Here is a 26,359-nt window from a genome sequence, read left to right as displayed (position 1 = left end):
TTTGCATCTGCACATTTACCGTGGGCGATACAAAGCTGAATAAACCTACCCTGCCTCTACTGCTCAAAAACCGTGCCCTCATCTGTGCTCCCATGTTTTATGAATGCTTCGATTCTATCTTCTACTCACATGTAATTTAACAGTATCTCTCTGACCCTACAGCGCCCACCAATGTTCCTGCTGCATGTAGGTGCTCAACGTCTGCTTCAAGGGACATGGTCTCTGCGTTTGTGTCTCAAGAGAAGACACAAATGTATAAATAATTAAATAAGGCCAAAAGCAGGGTGATCTGAGCACCATAAATAAAGTGCGTTGGAGTTTAAAACAGCCCAATGATAGCGACTGCATGGCCAGCTAGATTTACACACACACACACACACACACCAGGCTGAAACCAAGCTGCGGAGACATTTTCTTTAGTTTATACATTATATCGGGACTTCTGGGTTTTCCTGGAAAATGGGGAGATGTTGGAAACGGGGTGCTCATTCTCGCAGGGAAACTGATTGGGTGATAACAGCTGGTCCTTTCAGAAGCGTCCGGGATTTCTCATTCATCCTCGCTCCGCCCACCAGTCTCCCGCGGAGCCAGCGGAAGAGCACTTGCACGTGGCCTCCGCCTAGACCCGGGTTCAGGACGACCGAGTCGTTGGACACCCCACGCCCAGTCCCATGGGTCTCCCAGCCTCCCCCAGAAGCGCTCCTCCTCGCGCGAGGCCCCCGGCTTCACCCGCTCTGGCTCGCCGCCTGGGGCCCCGGAGCATTCCGCCCGGAAGTCTACGGGTCCCATCCACACCACGTGCACAGGCGTCCTTCCTTCGCCACGGCAACACTTCCGAGACGCCGGCGTGCACGACTTCCGTGTCCTCCGCCGACGTGCAGTGCGTGTCGTGCGCGCTGGCAGAAGTCAGTCAACCTAGGCTCAACTATCTAATCGGCCTTAGAGCTGGGGCCGCGGTACAACGCCCACGAGTCCGGACACGTGGCTCCAAGACTCGAAAAAGGCGCGTCGGGAACCCGCGACCAAACCCATCGGGGCGAAATCCCGCGCCCCCACGCCGTCTCAGCCACTCAACTCCCTCCTCTCGCGAGACCTTCCTGAACGCCGCTTGGTTCCCGCTGGGGCCCGCATGACCACGCCCCTTTCCGGTTGGCGCTTTTCCGGCTCTGTGCCCCGGAAGCGGAAGTGGGGATGTCCAATCTTGTTAGTGTCGCGGTGTTATCTAGTGGTCCTGCGAGTCTAGGGGAGTCGTTTCTCGCTGTGTTTTTCGTGGCTGTGGAGCTCTGCCCCCACCCCGGCGGGTGGGAGCGCAGAACTAGGAGTCCGAGATGAGCACCATGTTCGCGGACACGCTACTCATCGTTTTTATCTCTGTGTGCACGGCTCTCCTGGCCGAGGGTGAGGGCGGCCGCTTCCCTGACGTTGGGGCTGTCCCCGCGGGGCGGGTCCCGGGCCGGGGGTCCCAATACGCCACCCCGGGACAGTCCGCCAGCCTTGCTTGCTTGGGGGCTCGCCTACTCCACTCCCTGGGAACCCCCGGGGCGGCTCGTGCGCAGGCAGGGCGGGCGGGGCCGGGTGTGCACGCCATTGCCCGGCGTCCTCGGTCCACTGCGTGTTGGCGGACACCCTTCCTAGCACGCGGCCGGTGCTTTGGTTGAAGACCCCCCCCACTGGCGCATCTAAAGCAAAACAGCCAGATCCCCTCTTTGCCCAACAGGGACCACTTAGGACAGTCGTTCAGGACCCTTTCAAACATTCCCCCCTGAGCGCTTTGCCTTCCTGTTTGCAGGGATCACCTGGGTCCTGGTCTACAGGACGGACAAGTACAAGAGACTAAAGGCGGAAGTGGAGAAGCAGAGCAAGAAATGTGAGTAGGGCAGTTTCCTGTAGAAGAAGCTTCAGTGGGTCAAGCGCAGGCAGCCCCCCCCCCCCTACACCAGGGATATTTGAGGAGCTCCAGCTGATGCGCAAAGCTCATAGGGTTGCAAGGACGAACCCAGCTGGAAGTCTAATCAGGAACGTAAGACTTTTATGTAATGCGGCAGCGATGTAAGAGATAGGTGTCATGTGCCCAGGGAAGCCTTTGGGACCCAGGTGGCCTCGCAGTCCTTCGTGGGTGGTTAGAATTTGGGTGCAGGATGAGATGGGGGAAAGATCTTCAGATTCCCCCCCCCCCCCAAAGAGTAGCATATGTGCAAATATAGGGGTATTTTAAGGACTAAGGTGTGTTTGTGGAGCAACAGGTCAATGTGATCGGTGTCATGCTAAGTGGAGTCATTGGAGGTAAGGCACGTTTCAGTTGGTTGAAGGCATGTTTGAGTAAAAGGTTAAGAACCAGTAGAGTTTGTTGTGTTTGATATAAAGCAGGGATTTTTATACAGGACACAGCCTAGGGGGCTGCTGGAAGTGGAACGAGAATGCATCCCTAGGGGATCAATTGGGGCCTTTCAGTGTCCCTTTTAGTCTTGATTAACAAGCCTGATAAGGTGGTGGCGCAGTGGATAAAATGCTGACCTGGGATGCTGAGGACCCAGATACAAAACCCCGAGGTCGCTGGATTGAGCATGGGCTCACTAGCTTGAGTCCTGAGTCGCCAGCTTGAGTGTGGGATCATAGACATGACTCCATCGTTGCTGGCTTAAGCCCAAGGTTGCTGGCTTGAGCAAGGGTTCACTGGCTCAGCCGGAGCCCTCTCACCCCAAGGCACATATGAGAAAGCAATCAATGGACAACTTAAAAAGGGAAAAAAGATTAGCAGGTGTTTCTCTCTGTCTGTAGTCTGTTCCCAAGGTAGCAGCCAGAATAATCTGGGTTTTTTTTGTTTGTTTTTTTGTTTTTAAAGTGAGAGGAGGGGAGACAGACTCCCGCAAGTACCCGGACCGGGATCCATCCGGCAAACCCTTGTCTGGGACTGATGCTTGAATCAACTGAGCTATCCTCTCAGCACCCGGGTGATGCTTGCACCAGTTGAGCCCCTGGCTGCAGGAAGGGAAGAGAGAGAGAAGAGGAGAGGAAGGGGAAGAGAAGCAGAAGGTTGCTTCTCATGTATGCCCTGACTGGGGATCGAACCTGGGACATCTGCCTGCTGGGCCGACGCTCTATCCATTGAGCCAACCGACAAGGGTCCCATAGACCCCCATGCATTTCTTATAGTCTCAGGTCCTCTACTTTAGGGTATCTATTAAAACTCAGGAAGTGTGTGTTATTGTTATATTCATGGTCAGTTAATATTCGATGACTTGCTGTATGTAGTTTGCTGTACATGCGGTATACAGAATAAGTGGGCATAGATCCTGTCTTCTAGATATTTATAGTTTAATGGACAACTATTATGTTTAGCATGGGGCATGTTTCACAGGAAGATATAAGGTAAATTCCCTCTTTGCATGAATGTCCTAGTTGCACATGTATAATGTCTTCTGACAATCGGTATTCAGAAAGTGGTGTGGATCTAGGCAAGAAGTTTGGAGGGCTTTTGAGAAATATAAAAACATAAATAGATGTGAGTCAGGATTAGATTCTTATACTCATCTGATCCTTGGCATTATTTGCAGAATACTGCTGTTATCCAAAAAGTTGTCTTACTCTGACAGTTCCTTAGGTACCAAGTGGGTTCATTCCGGTGGTCTCTAAATGTCAGTGCATACTAGTGTGCTCTAAAGATCAGACAGTCTCCTGTCATGTGTTACTTTTGTTGCAGAGACTAGTAAAAGGGCTCTTCAGTAAATTAGAACGGTTAAAGCATATGTGATTCACTGTTGTACCAGAATTGAGTGAGAGCATTTTCTAAGTACAGAGTACTGTCAGGTGTGGAGTGTTTTTGCAGGAGGACAGAATGAAGATTTCTAAATAGTTTATGAATGGGGAGCTCTCTGGAATTCAGGATGCACAGTACCAGGTCACGGGGATATGTTTATTTTTGTCAGTGCCACTGTCGCCACTGTTTGTTGTGGAGTGAGGTTCTGGTGAATCAGTATCAACACAAAAGAGTTTCTTTGCAACCCTGAGGTTAGGAAAATGTTAGAGTAACATTTTTATCTCTGGGAGATTTATCTGGTCTAATTCTAGTGTGCCGGAGGACCGGCTTAGTATTGACGGTATCATCCTGTTTTCTGTCCTCTAGCCTTCTTTCTCCCCTTGTTTTTTTTTTTTTAAACTAGTATTCTTTTTATTAAGACTTTATTTATTCATTTTAGAGAGAGAGAGAGAGAGAGAAGGGGGGAGGAGCAGGAAGCATCAACTCCCATATGTGCCTTGACCAGGCAAGCCCAGGGTTTTGAACCGGCGACCTCAGCATTCCAGGTCAATGCTTTATCCACTGCGCCACCACAGGTCAGGCCTCTCCCCTTGTTTTTTATGCAGTTGTGGTTAAATGCCAAGTAGTTGTGTTATAGCCCTTCTGGGGGGAAAGAAATATTTTTTGCTTTTTTGGTTGATAATAATGATAAAGAGTAAATCATTCAATGTTTTCTGTCCATTTTTTTTTTATGTTATTTCAGGAACATCTTGTAGAAGGTGACTTAATTCCTTTTTATGAGCTGGTACTAGTAGGTGTATTCTAAACCTTTCTCCCCCTTATATGATTTATCTTTTTATCTGCCTAGAACAGCAACTGTTACTTAGATGTGCAACACATATTTGTGTGTGCCCATGCACACATACACGCACATTTTATTTTAGTTAGCACTTGACCATTGCATTTGCAATATTGTAGTCCAGCTGAGTTTTATGTCTCCTTCATAAAGCAGCAATACCAATTTTTCTTTTAGAATTTTTTTTTTCAAGATTTTATTTATTTATTTTAGAGAAGGGGGGAGAGAGGGAGGGGAGGAGCAGGAAGCTTCAACTCCCATATGTGCCTTGACTGGGCAAGCCCAGGGTTTTGAACCCGCAACCTCAGCGTTCCAGGTCCACGCTTTATCTACTGCGCCACCACAGGTCAGGCTCTTTTAGAATTTAGCCAGCATACTTAATGTACTAAGGTAAAGTGTCCTACCTGCCCATTCTTTTTTTTTTTTTTTTTTTTTCATTTTTCTGAAGCTGGAAACAGGGAGAGACAGTCAGACAGACTCCCGCATGCGCCCGACCGGGATCCACCCGGCACGCCCACCATGGGGCGACGCTCTGCCCACCAGGGGGCGATGCTCTGCCCATCCTGGGCGTCGCCATGTTGCGACCAGAGCCACTCTAGCGCCTGAGGCAGCGGCCACAGAGCCATCCCCAGCGCCTGGGCCATGTTTGCTCCAATGGAGCCTTGGCTGCGGGAGGGGAAGAGAGAGACAGAGAGGAAAGCGCAGCGGAGGGGTGGAGAAGCAAATGGGCACTTCTCCTGTGTGCCCTGGCTGGGAATCGAACCCGGGTCCTCCGCACGCTAGGCCGACGCTCTACCGCTGAGCCAACCGGCCAGGGCCCCTGCCCATTCTTTAATGCAACTTTTAGAGATAATACATGTCCTGTATTGTTTGCTAGTGAAGGGAGTATACTAAACTAAGATAATGTACAGAACACATTGTGTAAATCCGCCAAGCATTGGTAGTTTTTGACATGTCTGTTCTTGGTCAACCGAGATTAAAGGTTAATACGTATTAAATGTAAAATAAATCACACTATTCCTCTTCAAAAGCTTATGGTTACTTACTTTATTGTTGTGTGAATTGAAACACATCAAAAAGTTAGTCTTGGCTTCTTTGGCCCTCCTGCTCTTCCTGCCCTGTGCAACTGTCTGTGGTGCCTGTTTTCTGTGCTGTAATTATTGTTTGGTTATCTGCCCTCAGTGGATTGACCCTAGAGGGCATGGATATACTGAATTTTCTTTTTATTTAAAAAAGATTTTTTTTACAGGGACAGAGAGAGAGTCAGAGGGATAGATAGGGACAGACAGACAGGAACGGAGAGAGATGAGAAGCATCAATCATCAGTTTTTCGTTGCGACACCGTAGTTGTTCATTGATTGCTTTCTCATATGTGCTATGACTGCGGGCCTTCAGCAGACCGAGTAACCCCTGCTTGAGCCAGTGACCTTTTTTTTTTTTTTTTTTAAGATTTTATTCATTTTTATTAGAGAGAGAGGGAGAGGGAGAGATAGAGAGAGAACAGGGGGAGGAGCAGGAAGCATCATCTCCCACATGTGCCTTGACCAGGCAAGCCCAGGATTTTGAACCGGCGACCTCAGCATTCCAGGTCAACGCTTTATCCACTGCGCCACCACAGGTCAGGCGCTAGTGAGCTTTTTGCTCAAGCCAGATGAGCCCGTGCTCAAGCCGGCAACCCCAGGTTCTCGAACCTGGGTCCTTCCACATCCCAGTCCAACGCTTTATCCACTGCGCTACCGCCTGGTCAGGCTATACTGTATTTTCTTATCAGCCTAGCTCAGTGCCTGTTAGGGAGGCAGCCACTGAATGAATCCATCTTCTGTGGTGACTATGCAACTGTAACCACAGTTAGCCATAGTTACTGAAAGCAGATCTTGAAAACTGTGGGAATCCTGCCTAAGGCATCTACCCTCAGCTGATGGTCTGAAACTCATCTGATTGCATGATGCTTGCGTTCCTTGACAGCCTTCCTGGGTATCTGACTACTGATGCTTACTCATTGCTGTGGGAGCCTGGGAATGTTGTGTCTGCCTTTGACTGTCAGCAAACCAGTTGATTTAATCACGATTGTAATCAGAGTCCACCTGTAACTTCCTTGTAAGTTTCTTTGATTGGTTTAGCGGCCTTTGTGTCTTGAGCAGAAAGTACAATTAATTTGACATCACTGTGTTTACAGTGGAGAAGAAGAAGGAAACGATAACAGAGTCAGCTGGTCGACAACAAAAGAAGAAAATAGGTAAGCTGAGTGACTGGTCTACACCAAGTTTAGGGTTCCTGGGAAGAAGTGAATTCTCAAGATGATGCCGCTGTCGTGAAGACGCTGACCATGGTCACTCGTGTATGGTTCTGTGGTCACCGAGCGCTCGCTCATGTTTTCTCCTCCGTTCTCTCAACCGTCTTGTGGGACGAGTTCAAGCAGTTGCTCCTTTTTGCTTCTAGCTTTGCAATTCCAGTTTTAGTGAAATGATGTTGGCCATTGTGGGTTCTTGGCTTCGTCTGTAAAAGCATATTGTTTTTCATCTCTGAAGAGATGATTTTTCCAGGTGAGTCTGAGTTGCTTGTTTATTATTGCCACAGCTCCCTTACTGAGGGTTGACTGGTGACAGATCCACCAAGGGGTAGGACATGTTCTGCTGAGTAATTTTTATCTCATCTGAAAAATAATGACACAATTTTGGTTTTGTGGTGTATTTTAGAATTTAATTACCAAATGTAATTCTGTTCTAAAAAGACACTTAATAAATTATTAGATAGGATTTTGTATTTATGAGGCTTCCTGACTCTGAAACGAGGGAAATGGTGTGTTTGGCACAGAACCAGGGCCACTGCCGTGGCATTCCAGGAGGGAGGGCGGCCAGGCTGGGCTTGGCCAGTGTCCTCTTCTGGTGACTGCTTTTCAGTTTGGGGTGGGCACGTCAGCTGTGTTCTAAGTGGCCTGCTTATTTAGTTACGTGGCAGGGTGCTGCCGTTCCCTTCCATGTGTGGGTCAGCCTCTGGCAGGCGCTGGGAGATAAAGGAGAAAAGTTCTGTAGTTTAGGAGGTCTGCGCGGGGAGGGAAAACGGACCAGTGCAGTGTGCAGTGAGTGCTTGTGTAGAGACGTGTTCTGAGTGTCGGGAAAGTCAAGAGAGAGTCTACCCAAACCAGCCTAAGGGGTCAGGCTCTCTTGAAGAGAGAATGCTTTAGCTGAATCTTGGAGCATTAGTGTTAGCTAGCTAAATAAAAATATAAATAATGAAGTAGCAGTCAGTGTCGACTGAGCACGTGCCGTCTGCAGCACACGAGGTGAGATCTCAGGTTACTTTTAAGTCCTCTGAACACCATGTGTGGTTGTGAATAGTTTCCTCATTTTGTATACAGGAATATTGAGGCTTGAGTTCAGTAACTCCCTCTTAGTCATTGAGGGGTGTGATGGGATGAAGTCAGTGTTGGGCAGGGCTTTCGAGCTGGTCCTTTGTCACTGCAGACTCCACATTTGTCAGCCCTGTGCGCTCTGGGTGGGAGGATGGGCACCCTCGAAAGCACTGAGAGCTCAGGTAGCAAGCACATGCATGGGAGGGAGCGGCAGGGTCTTAGAGGGAACGAGGATGCTGTGGCTGGGATGGGCAGGGGGGTAGGAGGAGCAGGTTGGGGAGGCCTTCCTCAGTTAACTTGGGCTCAGAGTTGAACTTGTGTCCAGAGGCTGCCTGTCACCGTCAGGGCATTCAAGCAGAGGTTTGACATTAGATTTTATGGAAGACAATTCTGGCGACAGTTTGGAGCATACATGGGGGAGGGGCTCATTCTAGAAGTAGCGAAGTCAGGCTTTCCAGGTGTCCGAGGCGTAAAAATGGCCAGAACCCGCGCTTGCCCATGGAATTGGAGTAGATGTGAGATTCAGCCTGTGTCGAGCAGGCAGAGGTGATAGGACTTGGTGACTGCTGAGATGCAGGTGCCGCAAGAGGGCGGAGCCTCAGAAGAAGTCCGCCCTCTGGCTTGAGGAAGGACGGGAGGAAGAGCAGAGTGGGGGGGGGTAAGAAAAGGAAAGATGATTTCAGGTTTGCCATGTGGGACTGGGCGTGCCTGAGTGACAGTGGGTTGGAATAGTTGGTGCAGGGTCGGCCGGGGGATGGTTTTGGGGCTGGCAGGGGGGTAAAGGCTACCTGGTTTTAGTACCGCGTGCGTGTAAGTCGTACAAGAGCCCACATGGCGTGACGGTGCAGAGTGGAGGGCTGAGGCTGGAGGGTCACAGGAAACAGGGAGTGTCTCCGGGCGAGCGAGCGGAGGAGGTGGGCTCCGGAGCAGCAAGGCCCGGAGGCCGGGAGGATCTGTGCGCTGTGTGGGGGTCTCAGGGGCAGGAAGGGTCTGAAGGCGAATGCTAAATGTCAGCGAGGCAGAGTGTCGGCTGTGAGTGACAGCAGGAGCGCAGTCAGTAGCATGAGGCAGGGCGGGAGCAGGCTGAGAGGATTAGGGAGGTGAAGCTCAGGAAGGTCAGTCTGCCCCACAGCTTTACCTGTTGGGAAAGGAACGATGCAGAAACGGAAGGCAGATTACCTGCTGCCCTGACATCGATGACACAGTATCTGAGCGCAGGTTATCTTAATGTGGAATGCAGCCTTAAGTTGTTTGCTCACCAAAAAATGTCATTAGAAGTGAAGAGAAATATTTATGAAGAGTTGAGGATCAAAATCTTTTTTTTTTAAATTTTATTTATTCATTATAGAGAGGAGAGAGAGAGCGAAGGGGGGAGGAACAGGAAGCATCAACTTGCATATGTGCTTTGACCAGGCAAGCCCAGGGTTTTGAACCAGCAACCTCAGCATTTCCAGGTTGACGCTTTATCCACTGCGCCACCACAGGTCAGGCGAGGATCAAAATCTTAATAGGAGTTACAAGACATAATATATATTAGAAGCTGCTGAAAAGACAAACAGCCTCTCCATTTTCTAGACATGTAAGTGTTCTTTTTTTTTTTTTTTTTCTTCCAAGGACAGAGAGAGAGAGAGAGTCAGAGAGAGGGATAGACAGACAGGAACAGAGAGAGATGAGAAGCATTAATTATCAGTTTTTCGTTGCAACACCTTAGTTGTTCATTAATTGCTTTCTTATATGTGCTTGACCGCGGGCCTTCAGCAGACCAAGTAACCTTTGCTTGAGCCAGTGACCTTGGGTCCAAGCTGGTGAGCTTTTGCTCAAACCAGATGAGCCCGTGCTCAAGCTGGTGACCTCGGGGTCTTGAACTTGGGTCCTCTGCATCCCAATCCGACGCTCTATCTACTGCGCCACCGCCTGGTCGGGCTTAAGTGTTCCTTTTAGATTAAGCCCAGTTATCAGAAATCTGTAAGCCCAGAGTGCGTTATTTAGGATTTAGGAGAGTTGCGTCTGCTCTGTGTCCTGTTGACATTTACGCTGTTGGGCATGCCCTGAGCACCTCCCCAGATACAATGTATTATTAGTCCGACTACAGCTTATTTTTGAGAACATTATCTAGAATCCTTCACCCCCATGCCCTTTTATAAGAAGTGATGGAAACTTCATTAGTTTTCAACGTTAAGAGCAGCAGAGCTTCTCCTAAATAAATGATTGATTTTTATACTGTGGGAGCTCTGTGACCTGAAGGGCGTTCCCCCTGTGAACACGAGTTGTGCACTGACTGTACCCACAGCCTTGTCATTGTGCGGCCCTTACTGTTCCTCTGCTTGCATTCCCCACTTGAGCTTCTTCTGTAAAATGTGCATAGCACAGGTGTGTGTCTGTGTAAAGAATGAAAGAAGCCAGTTTTCAGTAGCGGGACCTGGTTGGCAGCGTCCAGTGTCCGGAGAAGTGAATGTCCCTGATTTCACCAGGGGAGGCTCTATGATAGACTGGGTGGAGCCATGAACTTGAAGCCAGATGTCTTGTGCGTTTAATTGGAAAGTGTTGTGTTTCTTGTCTTCATTTCCCATGCAGGTGTTCTGGCTATTTGTATGTTTCCCTCCTGTGGAAGATAAGCTAATTCACTCTCCATGTGTGGGCTTGATTTAGCTCTCCGGACTACAGTCAAGTCACCTCATGTAGTAAGGGGTTTATTTTAGGGACATGTGTGGTAAAAGTCAGAGGAAGCTGCTGTCTGGAATCAGGAGGGTAGGGACGGTGTTGCCCAGTCTGTGGGCGAGTGAGCCTGCGGGGTGGCAGACGGTGGCCCCCTTGGCTTTAGGCCTTGCTCTTTTGCCTCTGCTGCTCAGCTGCCTCGCTTCCAGTGGAGTGTTTAGCGTGAAACCGTGGCCATTCCCTATGCTCTGCTGTGTCCTGGGCTTCTTTCTGTGTCGGAGTTCCTTCTGTGTGCTCTGCTGGCCACCTGCGTTGGCATTGCCTGAGACCTTGTTTAAAAACGTAGGGTTCTGAGGCTCACTCCCAGGTTTTACGGAAGCAGAACCCCTAGACCTGCAGCTCAGCAATCTGCTTTCTTAACAGGCTGGCCAGAGAATTCTTAGATAAACTAAAGTTTGAGAGCCAACACTGTGTTGTAATATTTCTATTTCTGCTCCTACAGTTAACTGGTTTAATTTCCTAAGATTTTCTGTTGGAATTTTTGAGAGAAGGAATCCGATTGGTCCAGCTCGTACTTTTTCTCCCCAGGGTGTGGGCCAGTCCGGGACTGGCTGCCCCAGGTCAGCAGTGGCCGGGTGGAGCACTTCAGCAAACAGTGCTGAGAGGAGGTGTCCCTAGAAGGTGGCAGGGACTGGACGGCAGGCATTCTGAAGCTTGCCCGAGGGTGGGGGATCTCTTGGAGACTTGAAAATATGGGAGAGCTCTTGAAATTTAATTTATTTTGTGCCCTGAATTTACATACTCATTCTAGGCCTTTGTGCTCTTTAGACTTTTCATGAAAGAAGGCTGTGTCAGGTAGATAATTTAACTGTTACTTTCCCATTTCCCCTGAAGTTCAGGGGGTAGTGCTGACTAGCCTTGCGTTGAAGAAGGTGGTGTATTGGGGTACACCGACTCCTTTCACCCAGAGAGCAGGGGTTCCCCTTGCTGGGACGGAAGAGCAGGTCTTTCTGTACAGAGTTAAGGCAGTACCAGAGGAAATCTTTAAAAATTAAACCCAAAAGGATATTTATTTTTAAATTGAAATATTTTGAGGCTCTGCTGCATTTGAGTTTCCTGTTGGTGCGGAGTACACAACGGGCAGGCAGTTGGCTAGTCCTGTTAGAACAAGCGGTGTTGGAGCAGAGGTGCGTGTGGGCTCCGGTCAGCACGGTCCGGCACCCCCGGTGCTCAGCGCCCCGTGTTAACCATCTTGTTAATTCTTTGCAGAGAGGCAAGAGGAGAAACTGAAGAATAACAACCGCGATCTGTCAATGGTAAGAGTCCTAAATATAATGCCTGGAAAACCGCACTGCCCTGTTCAGCGTAAGAGCTGATTTGCATCCGGGGCCTCAGCTGCCTTTGCAGAGATGTCTGGTCTCTGTGGCTGTGAGTGACGTCAGGGCTGCTCCCAGGCTGCAGCTGCCCCAGTGACGCGGCCAGCTCTCCCAGGCCCTGGAGGTCATCCTCTGTCTGTGTCACACAGTTCCTGATGAGCCTTGTGTCTGTTTCTGCCTGCTCCCTGTGTTGGTGTGCACCTCTGGTTTTATGGTGGCCTGGTCACCCCAGGAGGAACTGGAACGTGGCAGAGGGCCTGACTGTCGCCCTTGTTCTGCTCCGAGTGGCAGGCACACCATAAAGCATAAGGAAAGGGACATCATTGTCCATTTACTTGTTACTTATAAGGAGCAGCTTGTTCATGTGTGTGTAAGCACAGAAACCCTAGTGATGTGGCTGGTATATTTCACAGGACAGCTGAACTTTGCAAGTTGTCTTGCTTACTGAGAGACTGCTGATATATAGCTTTATCTTGGAATTCCTTTTTATTTTTTTTTATTTTTTTTGTGGCAGAGACAGAAAGGGAGAGAGGGACAGATAGGGACAGACAGACAGGAAGGGAGAGAGATGAGAAACATCAATTCTTTGTTGACGGCTCCTTAGTTGTTCATTGATTGATTTCTCATATGTGCCTTGACTGGGGGTTGTAGCAGACTGAGTGGCCCCTTTCTCGAGCCAGCGACCTTAGGCTCAAGCTGGTGAGCCTTGCTCAAACTGGATGAGCCCGTGCTCAAGCTGGCGACCTCGGGGTCTCGAACCTGGGTCCTCCACATCCCAGTCCGACACTCTATCCACTGCGCCACCGCCTGGTCAGGCGGAATTCCTTTTTTTTTTTTTAATTAATTTATTTTTTACAGAGACAGAGAGTGAGTCAGAGAGGGATAGACAGGGACAGACAGACAGGAACGGAGAGAGATGAGAAGCATCAATCATTAGTCTTTCATTGCGCATTGTAACACCTTAGTTGTTCATTGATTGCCCTCCCACATGTGCCCTGACCGCGGGTCCTCAGCAGACCGAGTAACCCCTTGCTGGAGCCAGCGACCTTGGGTTCAAGCTGGTGGGCTTTTGCTCAAACCAGATGATCCGCGCTCAAGCTGGCGACCTCAGGGTCTCGAACCTGGGTCCTCTGCATCCCAGTCTGACGCTCTATCCACTGCGCCACCACCTGGTCAGGTGGAATTCCCTTTTTTTTTTTTTTTTTTTTTTTTACAGAGAGAGAGAGAGAGAGAGAGAGAGAGGGATAGACAGGGACAGACAGACAGGAACGGAGAGATGAGAAGCATCAATCATTAGTTTTTCGTTGCGTATTGCGACACCTTAGTTGTTCATTGATTGCTTTCTCATTTGTGCCTTGACCGTGGGCCTTCAACAGGCAGAGTAACCCCTTGCTCAAGCCAGTGACCTTGAGTCCAAGCCAGTGAGCTTTTGCTCAAACCAGATGAGCCCGCGCTCAAGCTGGTGACCTCGGGGTCTCGAACCTGGGTCCTCTGCATCCCAGTCCGACGCTCTATGTACTGCGCCACTGTGTGGTCAGGCGGAATTCCTTTTTTTAACATTTAAATTTTTTTAAACCATCAAAAATTTATTACTGATTGATTGATTTTAGGCAGAAGGAAGGAGGGTATTTGTTGTTCCACTTATTTATGCATTCATTGGTTGATTCTTGTATGAGCCCTGATGAGGGATCAAACCTGTGACCTTGGTGTATCAAGACGATGCTTCAACCAACTGAGCTACTTGGCCAGGGATATCTTGAAATTCTGATTAAGAAAGATTATAATTTAGAGGTGCATTGTTTTAAAAAATAGCTTTCTTTGCCCTGGCTGGATAGTTCAGTTGATTAGAGCATTGTCCCCAAGCACAGAGGTTGCTGGTTCAATCCTGGTCATGGCGCATACAAGAACGGATTGATGTTCTTATCTCTCTCTCTCTCTCTTGCTAAGTCAAATAAAAATTAAAATAAAAAATTTTTAAATAGTTTTTTATCTGTTGACACAATTATTCCATGGTGACTATAGCAAATGTGGATAAAGATCCAGACATAACAACTGTTAATCTCGCATCTTTATAATTGTTTTTCAATACTTTTATGACACTGTAATTGAGAAAGACATTGACTTCAAGTAACAATCCTTTAACAGCAGTGGCTGAAACAGATAGAGGTTTGTGTACTTGCTTAGGAACCAGAGGGCGGCAGCCGGGCTGCCATGGCTGCTCCCTGATGTCACTCAGGGTGCAGGGGGGCGTCCGACACGCTTCCCCTGCAGGCGCCGTGTGCGTTACTTCAGGCTGGGAGAACACGCAGGAGGCTGCGGGGTGGACGCCAGCCATGCTTCTCCTTTTCCATGTCCCTTTATCACTTGTGCCTGTAACTCAGTTCAGAACTGAGCCTCATGGCCACCCCAGGACTGTCCACTCGTGGGTGCATGGAGAAGAGGGTTTGGAGGTAGAGGGTGGTTAGCCAGTGGATAGCTTTTGGCCTTAGGATCTCCTTTAAAAAAATGGCATGAAATCAAAACTTTTGGGGTGTGCCTAAGTGGTGGTTTCTCTCGAGTGTGCAGTGACAGTTTGTGGTCTCCTCACAGGTTCGAATGAAATCCATGTTTGCGATTGGCTTCTGTTTCACAGCCCTAATGGGGATGTTCAATTCCATGTGAGTACCCTGTAGGGGGTGTTACCTGTTGCTCTATGCTAATGTTTTATTTTGATGTTTCAGATTTACACAGAAGTCACAAAAATAGCATACCCATTACTTAGATTCACAGATGTAAACCTTTTGTACCAGTTTACCTTCTTTTCCCTCTATTTCATCATATCGTATATGTGTTCTCATATGTACATGACTTATGTATTTTTCTGAGTCATGTGAGAACATGCCCCAGTCTTCACGCTCCTTTTTGCATAACTATGAGAGGGGTAGTCCCCAAGAACATGGGTGTTCCCTCACATAACCGCAACCTTTGGCTTTATTATGTGACTTCCACAATGGGTTTGAGTCTTGTTTTGCTTGAATTTCAGCATTTGATTTATTCCTTAGTCTTATTACACGTGGGCTTTAATGAAATACACTGACAAAGAAACCTGGCTGTTCCTACCAGTAGTCAGGCTGTCTTATGTTCATATGATTCCCTTCCTTAGTATTGCTTGTGAACATAATGCACAAAACAGTCTGGTACGCTTGCCCAATGAGTGTGCGCACGTGTGCGCACGCACACACTCTCTCTCTAAGTCTGAAAGGCTGTTTTATGGGAAGGGCTTTAGATATATTTCTGCCAGGATGCCCATAGTGACAAAGCTAAGAATCACTGGTTTAGAGAAAAATCAATGGGAACAGTCTGCATTCGTCCTTACATTCTTGTACTTCAGGTCTCTGTTTAGAATATCACCCTTTCTTTGTTCTTTAAACATCAAGGGACTTGAAGTTCTATTTCTGTCCTAGCTTCCTCCCTGGAGCTGAGACGCTGGTCAGTCTCCTAAGAGTAACAGAGCTCTGTTTCCCCTTCAGATTCGACGGCAGGGTGGTAGCCAAACTGCCCTTCACCCCACTGTCCTACATCCAGGGACTGTCCCACCGCAACCTGCTGGGCGACGATACCACGGACTGCTCCTTCATCTTCCTCTACATCCTGTGCACCATGTCCATCCGCCAGGTGAGTGGCTGTGTTACCGGTGTGGACAGCGGTGCCCCGGGCATGATGGTGGCACCCCACACAGCCGCTGTGTGCCATGGGCAGTGCTGTCCAGGGTGTGAGTGCAGCTGTGATGTCCGGATGATGGTGTACCCGCCCAAGGATGCACTTCTCAGAGTGCATTCCCATCGCTAAGTGGCGCCAGACTGTGGGCCCATCCTTGCTCTTGTACCCTAGCATAGCTGTTACTTCTGTGATGCTGAGACCGTCCACCTGTTGCCATGGAGATCTTTCAGATGCTTGTTCTGGAGCTCCATGGAACTCTGAGGCTGCTCCTGTGTGTGCGGGGCTGGACGACCGACCCTTAGGGACAGTGATGGCATGGAGCGGGCATGGCTGCCGCACCACTCTCCACGCTTGGGCTCCTTCCCGTGGGAACTGTCAGAGATACAGAGTGTACGGCGAGCTTGTCCTTCCCTCTGACTCCGTCTTTGTCACACACCAGCACCTCTTGTCACTTAGGACACAGTAAGCGGAGTAACGGAGTGGCTTTAAGTTGCTCACAGTTGAGATAAAGCCTGGGTCATCGAAGTGTGTGTCTGGCCCATGTGGATCAGACACGCTCAGGGGAAGTGCGTGAGAGCCCAGAGACCTCACGTCCGCCAGCGGGAGATGCAGGCAGGAGGCTGGAGAGGGACGTGCGTGTGAGGTGGGACTTGACAAAGTGAGAGGTTCCTGACGTCTCGGGCTCAGGAGCTCTGTTCGGAGCAAGTTCAGTCTGTGAACACCCTGCCTTCCCGCCACACTGCGGTGAGTGCGGACACGCTCTTTCCATGTGTGTGGCAGAGGTGACTCCTTCAGAGCTGCTCTGTGATTCTCATCTCACACTTCTCTCCCCTCCAGCTCCTGTAAGGTGACTTCCTCGTTGTCTTTGTATACCTTAGCAGACCTGTGTAACTCAGGGCTACAGCTCTGTCTTTTTGAAAAAGAGACAGGATGTCAAGTTTACTCTGGTAGCCACTTGTACCATATGCTTTTATGACATGAAGTACATTCCACATTATTGAACAATAATTAATAATGCCAGAATAAACTTTTGTGTAAACCTACTTTTACCCCACCCTATGTAACAGAATTTAAGACCCATTCTACTTTAAACTGCTGGGGAGAGGGCAGGAGTGCATTGTAAGGTTGAGGAAATACAGCACCTGGAGGTACGAACCTGCTGCCTCTTAGCCTGAGTGACCTTGGGAAGTCGCACAGCCTCTCCGAGCCGCAGTTTGCCTGCGCTGCAGTGGAACAGCCATGGCAGTGGGGTCTAGTGGGCAGCCTGGCAGTGGGTGACCGTCAGGTGACAGTGGTCTAGAATGGAAGCAGTTGTTCTTAAGGCCACTCTCTCCCTCTTATCCCCACATCCATGGGGTGTTTATAAAATTAATACTTGCCCTGGTGGGATAGCTTGGTTGGAGTGTTGTCCTGATAAACCAAGTTTGCAGGTTCAATCCCTGGTCAGGGCACATACAGGGACAGATTGATGTTTTGGTCTCTCCTTTTTTTTTTTTTTTTTTTTTCATTTTTCTGAAGCTGGAAACAGGGAGAGACAGTCTGACAGACTCCCGCATGCGCCCGACCGGGATCCACCCGGCACGCCCACCAGGGGCGACGCTCTGCCCACCAGGGGGCGATGCTCTGCCCATCCTGGGCGTCGCCATGTTGCGACCAGAGCCACTCTAGCGCCTGAGGCAGAGGCCACAGAGCCATCCCCAGCGCCCGGGCCATCTTTGCTCCAATGGAGCCTTGGCTGTGGGAGGGGAAGAGAGAGACAGAGAGGAAAGCGCGGCGGAGGGGTGGAGAAGCAAATGGGCGCTTCTCCTGTGTGCCCTGGCCGGGAATCGAACCCGGGTCCTCCGCACGCTAGGCCGACGCTCTACCGCTGAGCCAACCGGCCAGGGCCGGTCTCTCTTTCTCTCTCCTCCCTTCTCTCTCTCCAAAATCAATAACTTAAAAAAAATTAATAATAAAGTAACATAAAACAAAATTAATATTTGTTCCCAGCTCAAGATAGGACAGAGTTCTTTTCACAGATTAAAACATGATATGTCATATTAACTGAAAATAAATCTAATCACCTTTTCTCATATTATCTCTCTCCTTTGTTTACTTCCATATGCTTGGTAATTAATGGTTAGCAGCCTTGACCTTCACATCACAACTGCCCCCTCTGTGTGCCTTTGTAGCAGGGGAAGCCGTGGGCCACCAGCTTCCATGGGAGTGTCAGGTGGTCCAGGGCAGGGATGGGCATTTCCTTAGCCCCTTCATTAAGGTCCTTGCTTTCCCCTTATTAGGAGGCAGTGGTCTGAGTAAATGGTTATCTTCTCCACTGAAGGCCCCACATCTCAGCAGACATCCAAGCACACTCACCTGGTGAACAGCCGGGGGAAAACGGGCCTGCTTTTGTAAATTCAGAGCTCTGTGAAAGCTCCGAACAGAACTCTCTTTTCTTTGGAAGCAGAAGGGGTTAGTGGTTCTTAGGAAATGTAAAATAAAGCATTTCTTCGCTCTCTTTTGTTGCCCACATCTTAAACTGTACGCATGTAAGGCTGTAACTTGAAAAGGCATCAGTGAGAGTTGGACATGGTCTCCTAAAACAGTTCATGCGGTCAGGACGGGGATAAAAGTAGGTACAATTTACTCTCTTCTTGCACTCCAGCTTTCCTAGGGAAGCTTGAGGGTTTCCACGTGACTTGTTCTATATGAGGACAGGTTCCAGTTATGTCAAATCAGTGTTTCTAAAGTCATCAGATGCTAGGAGGAGCTGCCACGACTGCTGTGCCTCATTGTTAATTTATGTCACTTAATTTAAGGCTTGGGATGTAATTCATTAACGTTGGTGCAGCTCATCTACAAGCAGGGTGTTTCTTTTTTTTTGATTTTATGATTTATTTTTTTTAGAGAGAGGGAGAAGGGGAGGGAGGAGCAGGAAGCATCATCTTCCATATGTGCCCTGACCCAGCAAGCCCAGGGTTTCAAACTGGCGACCTCAGTGTCCCAGGTTGACACTATTCAGTGTGCCAGCACAGGCCAGCCCCTTCCCCCCTTGTAAGTGTGCGGAAATCATGGTTTGGGGATGGGGAACTATGTCGCCTATTGTGTCTTTGCCCTGCATACCAGCTCTGGGACTCAAGTCTTCCATTGGCTAACCTGGTGACATTTCTGCTGCCAGCTCTGTGTTTTCAGGTTTCTCAGTAAGTGTTAGTCTGTATGTCATTTTCTCCATCCAACAGCCTATTCAGATAGATAAACAAGCCAACCCTAGGAATGTTGGCTGGGGCCGTTTGCGGGCTGGATTTTACATGTACTTCTGTGGGTAGGGTCAGGCTCTGTTATGGATCTTGGTGAGGGCTTGTCGGCTGTGAGTGGAGTCTGACTGCCACATGCCACAGGGACAAGGACCGGACCCATGCTTCCCAGGCTGAGTGATCTTAGCTTGAGTGACTGCAGAATAAAATGTTGTGGAACGTACTCGTTTCCAAAGGCTGGGTTCTTTCCACAATGTGCAGCAGCAGCCAGCAGTCTCTTCTTCTTGGTCATGGGTTCCTATCCTCTGCGAGGAGGAAGGAACGCAGATCCTGCAGCTGTGTTTTTCTGGGTCTGCTGCCAATAGAAGGCGTGATCACGGGAAGATGTTTTTCCAGTGTTTCTCGCTCTGACATGAGAGTCCTGGGAGAGAAGTACAGCGCTGCCTGGGCCCCGTGAACCCGCAGCAGGCATGGCTGCGGGCGCCCCTTGGCTGTAACGTGTCTGTGGCCGCTGAGGTGGTTGTCACAGTGCCCCTCCCCCGCAGTCCGGAGATGTGGTCCTGTTCCATAGCTGTGCATGTTGTTACTTTGTAAATGAGACTCAACAATCTGCCCTTCAAAATATTTTGTTACTTTCCCTTCAGTTGTCTTCTTAAATCACAGTGAACTTGTAACTTAACAGGCATCAGAGGTTTTCCACTGCCTTTATCTCTAAAATGATAAAGCCTCGCTTAATTGACCGTGTCACTGCCAAAGAACCAAGCAGGAGCACTGGTGCCTGGTCTATTTTGTCTAGACTGTATCATTGTATTTGTTGACCAGACAAGTGTGAGTATCCACAGCTAATTTGGTAATACTGTCTTATCAGTTCACATTTTATCTTTAATTTTTCATAATGCCACACTTAACCCTGGATGCGTAGTAGGTAGTGAGTAAACACTTACTGATGGAGTAAAAGCAGTTGGGAACTCCTGACATCCCATCATTCCGCCTTCTCATTTCTCATTGTTTTGTCATGGATTTTTAGCAGCGGGCACATGGAGCTCTTTGTTATGAAAACAATGCAGACTTTCTCTGGCTTTGCTCAAGAGAGGTAGCCTGGTCTGGTAATGGTTTCCAGATTTCTTTTTAAAGTAAAGTGTGAGCTGCCATCTTGTGGGTAGGTAAATAAATAATTTTACGGTAAATATAATTTAATGAATTCTTCATATTCTGTCACATGCTGTTGTAATCCGACAGGGCACTATGCCAGAAAGGCAGACACTCATAATCTGTGCTAGTCAGCATCCTCAGTGATGACGGTCAAGGGAGGGCGCACGTGGGGAGGGGGCGGCTCTGGTATCCTTTAGTGCCTTGCATCCACTCAGCACTCGGTGACTACTGGACGGTGAACGCAGACATGCTGACCTCCGACTGTGGGGTACAGCTTGTTCTGAAGGCCAGGCCTTTAACACAGGATGTGCTGGGTGAGAGACCACATTGGATTAAAAATTAAAATACCTGGGTTTTAGTGCTAACTCTGCTCTTCATTTAACTTTGTAATCGTGGATAAGCTATCAGACTTTTCCAGGTTTTAATTAGAATTCCGCAACTATAAAATGACAGAACTGAGCAAGAATAATCAGATAATCTTTAAGGATTTTTCCTCTTTAAATTCTACATAGAATTGTGGCAATAGACTCTTACATAATCTCTGCATGTCATAAGCCCTCTCCCTTCCCTCTTTAAAGTGTCCCGATGAGCCCTCATCACACTGTCCATGAATGGTCACCATTAGTCTGGCTGCCTCCACCTGTCTGCTCCCACCATTGAGTCCCTGTCCTTGATGACTGTGTTTATCCCCAGACTGTTTGTGCTGGTTTTACTTGTTGGATTTATACGATTTAATTTAATGTTACAGTAACTGATGAAATCTGACTATAAAAATAGTTTTTTATTGTTTTTTTAGTAAGAAAGAGAGACAAAAGGGAGAGAGATAAGAAGCATCAGCTCATAGTTGTGTGACCTTAGTTGTTCACTGGTTGCTTTTAATATGTCCCTTAATGGGGGGGGGGGGGACTCCAGCCAAGCCAGTGACCCCTTGCTCAAGCTAGTGACCTTGGGCTTCAAGTCAGCAACCACAGGGTCATGTCAATGATCCCACGCTCAAGCTAAGCGCCATGCGCTCAAGTCAGTGAGCCTGCGCTTAAGCCAGTGACCTTGGGGTTTTGAATCTGGGACCTCAGTGTCCCAGGTTGATGCTCTATCCATTGCACCACCACCAGTTAAGCTAAAATAGTAGTTTTTATTATGAGAACTGGTTTAATAAAGATGAGTTTCTTAAAACTACTGAATCAGATATAAGTGAGACAGCTGAACAAGTTGTGGGGCAGTGCTCCAAGCTAGGAGGATTCTGGACTCGGATTATTCTGCAAGAGTCCACGTTCTCTCATTTAAAGAAATTGAAACTGAATAGTTCAACTTCAGCTTAGATGGTGCAGTAATGACTAAATCCATGCAGAAGAACCATCCATGAGAAAAAGGCCTTGCTTCAAGACATAGCTCATGAGTATAATCTAAATGCTTTGTGTTAAAATAACAGATGGCATCTCTTTAGCCCTCTCCACTAGGAGAAATCAGCTTCCACCCGGTAAGAGGGCCTCTGTTTGTGGTCTCCGTAGTGTTGCAGGCCTCTGTGAACTAACATGGTGGTGATCATCCTGTTCCAAGCTGTAAGGGTGCTTCTAATTTGTATGGTTTCTCATCATATGGGATCTGGGTAAAATGCTCTTCTATAGCTCCTATTAAAACCCAGTTTTTATTCCATTTCCTCACAGAACATCCAGAAGATTCTTGGCCTTGCCCCTTCACGAGCTGCCACCAAGCAGGCGGGTGGATTTCTTGGCCCTCCACCTCCTTCTGGGAAGTTCTCTTGAAATCAAGAACTCTAATTTCTGTCATTTTTAAAGATACTCAAATTAGACTAGTAGCTGCTTTGTAGCAAGAGCCATAGGTGGTCTTAGCACTGAGGCCACTTCCTGGCTTTGCGTGTAGACGTTAGGGATGTGGTTTGAATGAACGATACCGGCAGATGGACCTGGCAGGACTCGTGGTCACAGAGTGGTGCTTTTAACTGAGCGTGTTGTTTGGGTGAGTTATGGTGATGTTTGTGGAATGAGAAACGGTGTTTTCCTTGTTATGTTCACGCTAACATCTTCGTGGGACCGACCCTCAAGACTGCGCCTGCCTTGGAAGTTGGCTCCCCATGAGCCCTTAGCATTTATTCTGAGAGAAGATTTCAGATTTCCTTTTGTTAGCAACTCTTCATTGGAATTTTGTGATTTTTAAAAGCCAACTGTATGACCTGTGATCAATAAAGAGGCCAAATTTTAGCTGTTCCATCTACAAGGAGAGAGCTCCTTTATTTTGTCACTTGTCTAGATGCATATTTTTTTATAATCTGACCATAAAGGTAAACACTGGCCAGGATGAGCTAAAATAAAAGTTTTTAATGTCATTTTTTGTTATATGTGCCTCAGAGGCTCCTGATACGCAGGTGTCCTGCTGTAGGAAGTGGGAAACAGAGAAAAGGGAAGTGGTGACTCACGGGGACACAGAAGTGCAGGTCCCTGGCAGCCCCCACCCCAGGACCCTCAGCAAGGAGGGAATACAGAGGAAATACGCTGTCTCATCACAATGGTGCCAACGCAAGGAGATGCTAAGACCTTCTGCAGCCTCACAATTCGCTGCTTTAATTACTTGCCCTAAAAAGATGTCAAGACGAGCCATCTGGATGACACTGAAGCAGGCCGTCACTAAGTTATCAGAGCTGACACTCCAACCGGAGAAGCTGTGCTCTTTCAGGATGCACGATTTGGCTGCTTTGCCCATGTAAAGGACCACATGTCCCCTTTCTGGTTTAAAAAGAAAAAACATCCTTAATACCTGCATTAGGCCACTTGGTGTACTCATAGTATGTTGAAGCTGTAAATGTCTTAAAAACTCAGGTGAGCCTGACCAGGCGGTGGCGCAGTGGATAGAGCATCGGACTGGGATGCGAAGGACCCAGGTTTGAGACCCCGAGGTCACCTGCTTGAGCGTGGGCTCATCTGGTTTGAGCAAAACTCACCAGCTTGGACCCAAGGTCGCTGACTCGAGCAAGGGATTACTTGCTCTGCTGAAGGTCCATGGTCAAGACACATATGAGAAAGCAATCAATGAACAACTAAGGTGTCGCAATGAAAAACTGATGATTGATGCTTCTCATCTCTCTCCGTTCCTGTCTATCCCTATATCCCTCTCTGACTCTCTCTCTGTCTCTGTAAAAAAACCCTTGTTGCCTGACCTGTGGTGGCGCAGTGGATAAAGCGTCAACCTGGAAACGCTGAGGTTGCTGGTTCAAAACCCTGGGCTTGCCTGGTCAAGGCACATATGGGAGTTGATGCTTCCTGCTCCTCCCCCCTTCTCTCTCTCTCTCTCTCTCCTCTCTATAATGAATAAAAAACCCTTGAAAATGCAGGTAAATCTGAACGTCTTAACAGGTAGCATCCCAGAATCAGCCCGTTGGAAGCAGGAACATGAATGTGTGTTGGTGCTCATATGCCCTTGACCGGACCATGGTTCCCTCTCCTCTCGAGTGAGTCCTTTTCGGTGGGGTCAGGGACCTAAAACTGCCACCCACAATTCCCTCACACCTTAACAGGTAGCAACACCTTAGTTGTTCACTGATTGCTTTCTCATACGTGCCTTGACTGCAGGCCTTCAGCAGACTGAGTAAACCCCTTGCCAGCGACCTTGGGTTCAAGCTGGTGGGCTTTTGCTCAAACCAGATGAGCCCACGCTCAAGCTGGCGGCCTCGGGGTCTCGAACCTGGGTCCTCTGCATCCCAGTCCCACGCTCTGTCCACTGCGCCACCGCCTGGTCAGGCCTTCTTGTCATTTTGAAGCAAGTCCTAGCCATCACACCTCTTTTTATCCTTACATATTTTGGGGTTTTGATATATATGTCTAATCTCAATACACACACCTAAAAAACAGTCAGTTTCTTGGTAGCATAAGTGCTCTATAGATATCAAAGCCTGATAGTTTATTTGAACAGAGTGTCCAATAAGATAACTGTTGCAGTTGGTCTATAAGCACCGTAAATTGCATCTGACCTGTGGCAGTGGCTTTCACGCTGGAGTGCATCGGAATCTCCCAGACAGCTGGTGACGTCAGAGTGTCCTGTCCTACTCTGGCTGGAACCCAGGAACATGCACTTCTAACATGTGCCAAGGTGCTGCCGGTGCTGCTGGCCCTGCGTCCTCTTTAGCTCCCCCATATTTTTCTCTCTCTACCCCCCAGCAAGGTCTTTCTTGAAGAACCGTCTTTGTTTACCCTACAGGGTTTCCCTCACCCCCCCCTTTTTTTTTTTCCTGAAGCTGGAAACAGGGAGAGACAGTCAGACAGACTCCTGCATGCGCCCGACCGGGATCCACCCGGCACACCCACCAGGGGGCGATGCTCTGCCCCTCCGGGGCGTCGCTCTGTTGCGACCAGAGCCACTCTAGCGCCTGGGGCAGAGGCCAAGGAGCCATCCCCAGCGCCCGGGCCATCCCTGCTCCAATGGAGCCTTGGCTGCGGGAGGGGAAGAGAGAGACAGAGAGGAAGGAGAGGGGGAGGGGTGGAGAAGCAGATGGGTGCTTCTCCTGTGTGCCCTGGCCAGGAATCGAACCTGGGACTTCTGCACCCCAGGCCGATGCTCTACCACTGAGCCAACCGGCCAGGGCCTCCCTCCCTTTGATTGTAACTGCATGCCTATTAAATTCCCCTTGGGTACCATTTGGCTAGCTGGTGGTGGATTTAGTAGGAAAGGCAGAAGGAGAGCTTGTTTGGTTGTGAAAGTAATGAGGGTTCACTAGCCCCCTCCTGCGGTGAACAGTGTGTGTGTGGTTAGCAGTTTACAGGTTTAGACATGCATGATTGACTTCACCCCACCCCACTGTAACTGTTTTTCTTGTGGATGCTCAAATTGCCCCTTTTTTTAGCCAGGGAAAGGTTCATTACGTTGGGGCCTGGGTCCATTTGATGTTACTCTAATTGTCATTGGTAGTATCTCTGCTAAGTGATTGGAGATGTTCAGGGCCATCTTGTGTTTCCTGCCTGACCCGGACGCAGCACTGTCTCCAGGGAAGCCTCAGTCAGACCAGTAAAGGAGCTCACCGAGACAGTGGTAGGTTTCTAGGCCTCCCTTGTGGACTAAGGTATTGTGTGTTAAGATAAAATACATCATGAATTAATAGTGATGCTCTGCTCTGCACTTAAATTCAAGACTACAAAATTTTCACTTAATTTCTTTGATCTGTGTCTCTTTTTTCCCAATGCTAAGAACTCTAGTTTTCAATCCCAGCAATGATAGAATATCACAGTTACTTATTAGCATAATCCCAAAATGTCCACTTTAAAGTCTCAGAATATCAATACCAACATTACTACCAGCAATACGATTAGTGAAAATTGTTCAGTTTTTTGGGAGGGATGGGGTGGGTACATCCCAATCTGGGTTCATATTCAAGTCCCGGACATTTCAACTTATCTGGGACAGTTTCTTTTTCTTCTTTTTTTTTTTAGCGAGAGAGACAGGAAAGAGATGAGAAGCATCAATGCTTCATTGTGGCACCTCAGTTGTTCATTGATTGCTTTCTCATATGTGCCTTGACCCGGGGTTCCAGCCAAGGCAGTGACCTTTGGGCTCAAGCCAGTGACCATGGGGTCGGTCATGTCTCTGATCCCACACTCAAGGTGGCGACCCGTGCTCAAACAAGATGAGCCCTCGCTTAAGCCGGTGACCATGGGGATTGAATTTGGGTCCTCAGCATCCCAAGCTGAAATATTAACTTGAGAGAGAGAGGAACGGAATGAGAGAGGGCAGAAAGGAGAGAGAGAGAACAATCTGTTCCTGTATGTGCCCTGACAGGGGATCAAACCAGCAACCTCTGTGCTTTGGGATGGTGCTCTAATGGAGCTATTCAGCCTGGCAGGCCTCCACGTTTTGTTTTGTCATCAGGCTTCTATTGCACGAGAGCCCAGGAAAGGACTTTTTCCCTGGCTGTTGATCCCTCCTCAGGCAATACCTGAGGTGAACGGGGAATGGCTAGTTGTTCCCCTGAGAGCCGGTCTTTCCTGCCTGCTGGGGGAATTAATGATTAAGGTCCCTTTGGTGGAGGATGCAGCTTTCCCGTGAAGCTTCCTGACTTAATCAGATTTAGCTAGTTTTACTCCCTTCTCTTTGACTAATATGTAACTACCTACCTACCTCCTGTAAGAGTAGTTTTGAAACTTCTTTGCTGCCATGGTGTATATACATATCCTTATTACAACCCAGTTATGGAAGTTTTGTGAAACAACCCTTACCTCCTGTTTGCACTCTGATATTTTTTATTCATCTTTCAAAAAAGTAGCTGATGGGGCCTTCAAGGCAGCTTACCCGCCCTGA

The 26,359-nt window shown here is 48.5% G+C and overlaps 1 protein-coding gene and 1 non-coding gene across 2 annotated transcripts; one reads left to right on the top strand and one right to left on the bottom strand.

Moving 5' to 3' along the window:
* The first annotated feature begins 1,160 nt into the window (after window positions 1–1,160).
* TMCO1 (transmembrane and coiled-coil domains 1) lies at window positions 1,161–22,294 on the top strand. The gene is made up of 7 exons (XM_066371382.1): window positions 1,161–1,398; window positions 1,790–1,867; window positions 6,769–6,828; window positions 11,869–11,915; window positions 14,565–14,632; window positions 15,485–15,629; window positions 21,724–22,294. Exons 1-7 carry the CDS (start codon window positions 1,329–1,331, stop codon window positions 21,820–21,822), a joined length of 567 nt encoding a protein of 188 aa, XP_066227479.1. The 5' UTR covers window positions 1,161–1,328; the 3' UTR covers window positions 21,823–22,294.
* Window positions 22,295–24,577: 2,283 nt separating this feature from the next.
* TRNAP-GGG (transfer RNA proline (anticodon GGG)) lies at window positions 24,578–24,653 on the bottom strand. The gene has a single exon. It is a non-coding gene; the product is annotated as a tRNA-Pro (tRNA).
* Window positions 24,654–26,359: the final 1,706 nt, after the last annotated feature.

Source organism: Saccopteryx leptura, chromosome 2, assembly GCF_036850995.1.
Source record: "Saccopteryx leptura isolate mSacLep1 chromosome 2, mSacLep1_pri_phased_curated, whole genome shotgun sequence".
NCBI lineage: Eukaryota > Metazoa > Chordata > Mammalia > Chiroptera > Emballonuridae > Saccopteryx > Saccopteryx leptura.
Note: the sequence above shows the minus strand (reverse complement) of the source record. Positions and strands in the feature narration are given on the sequence as shown.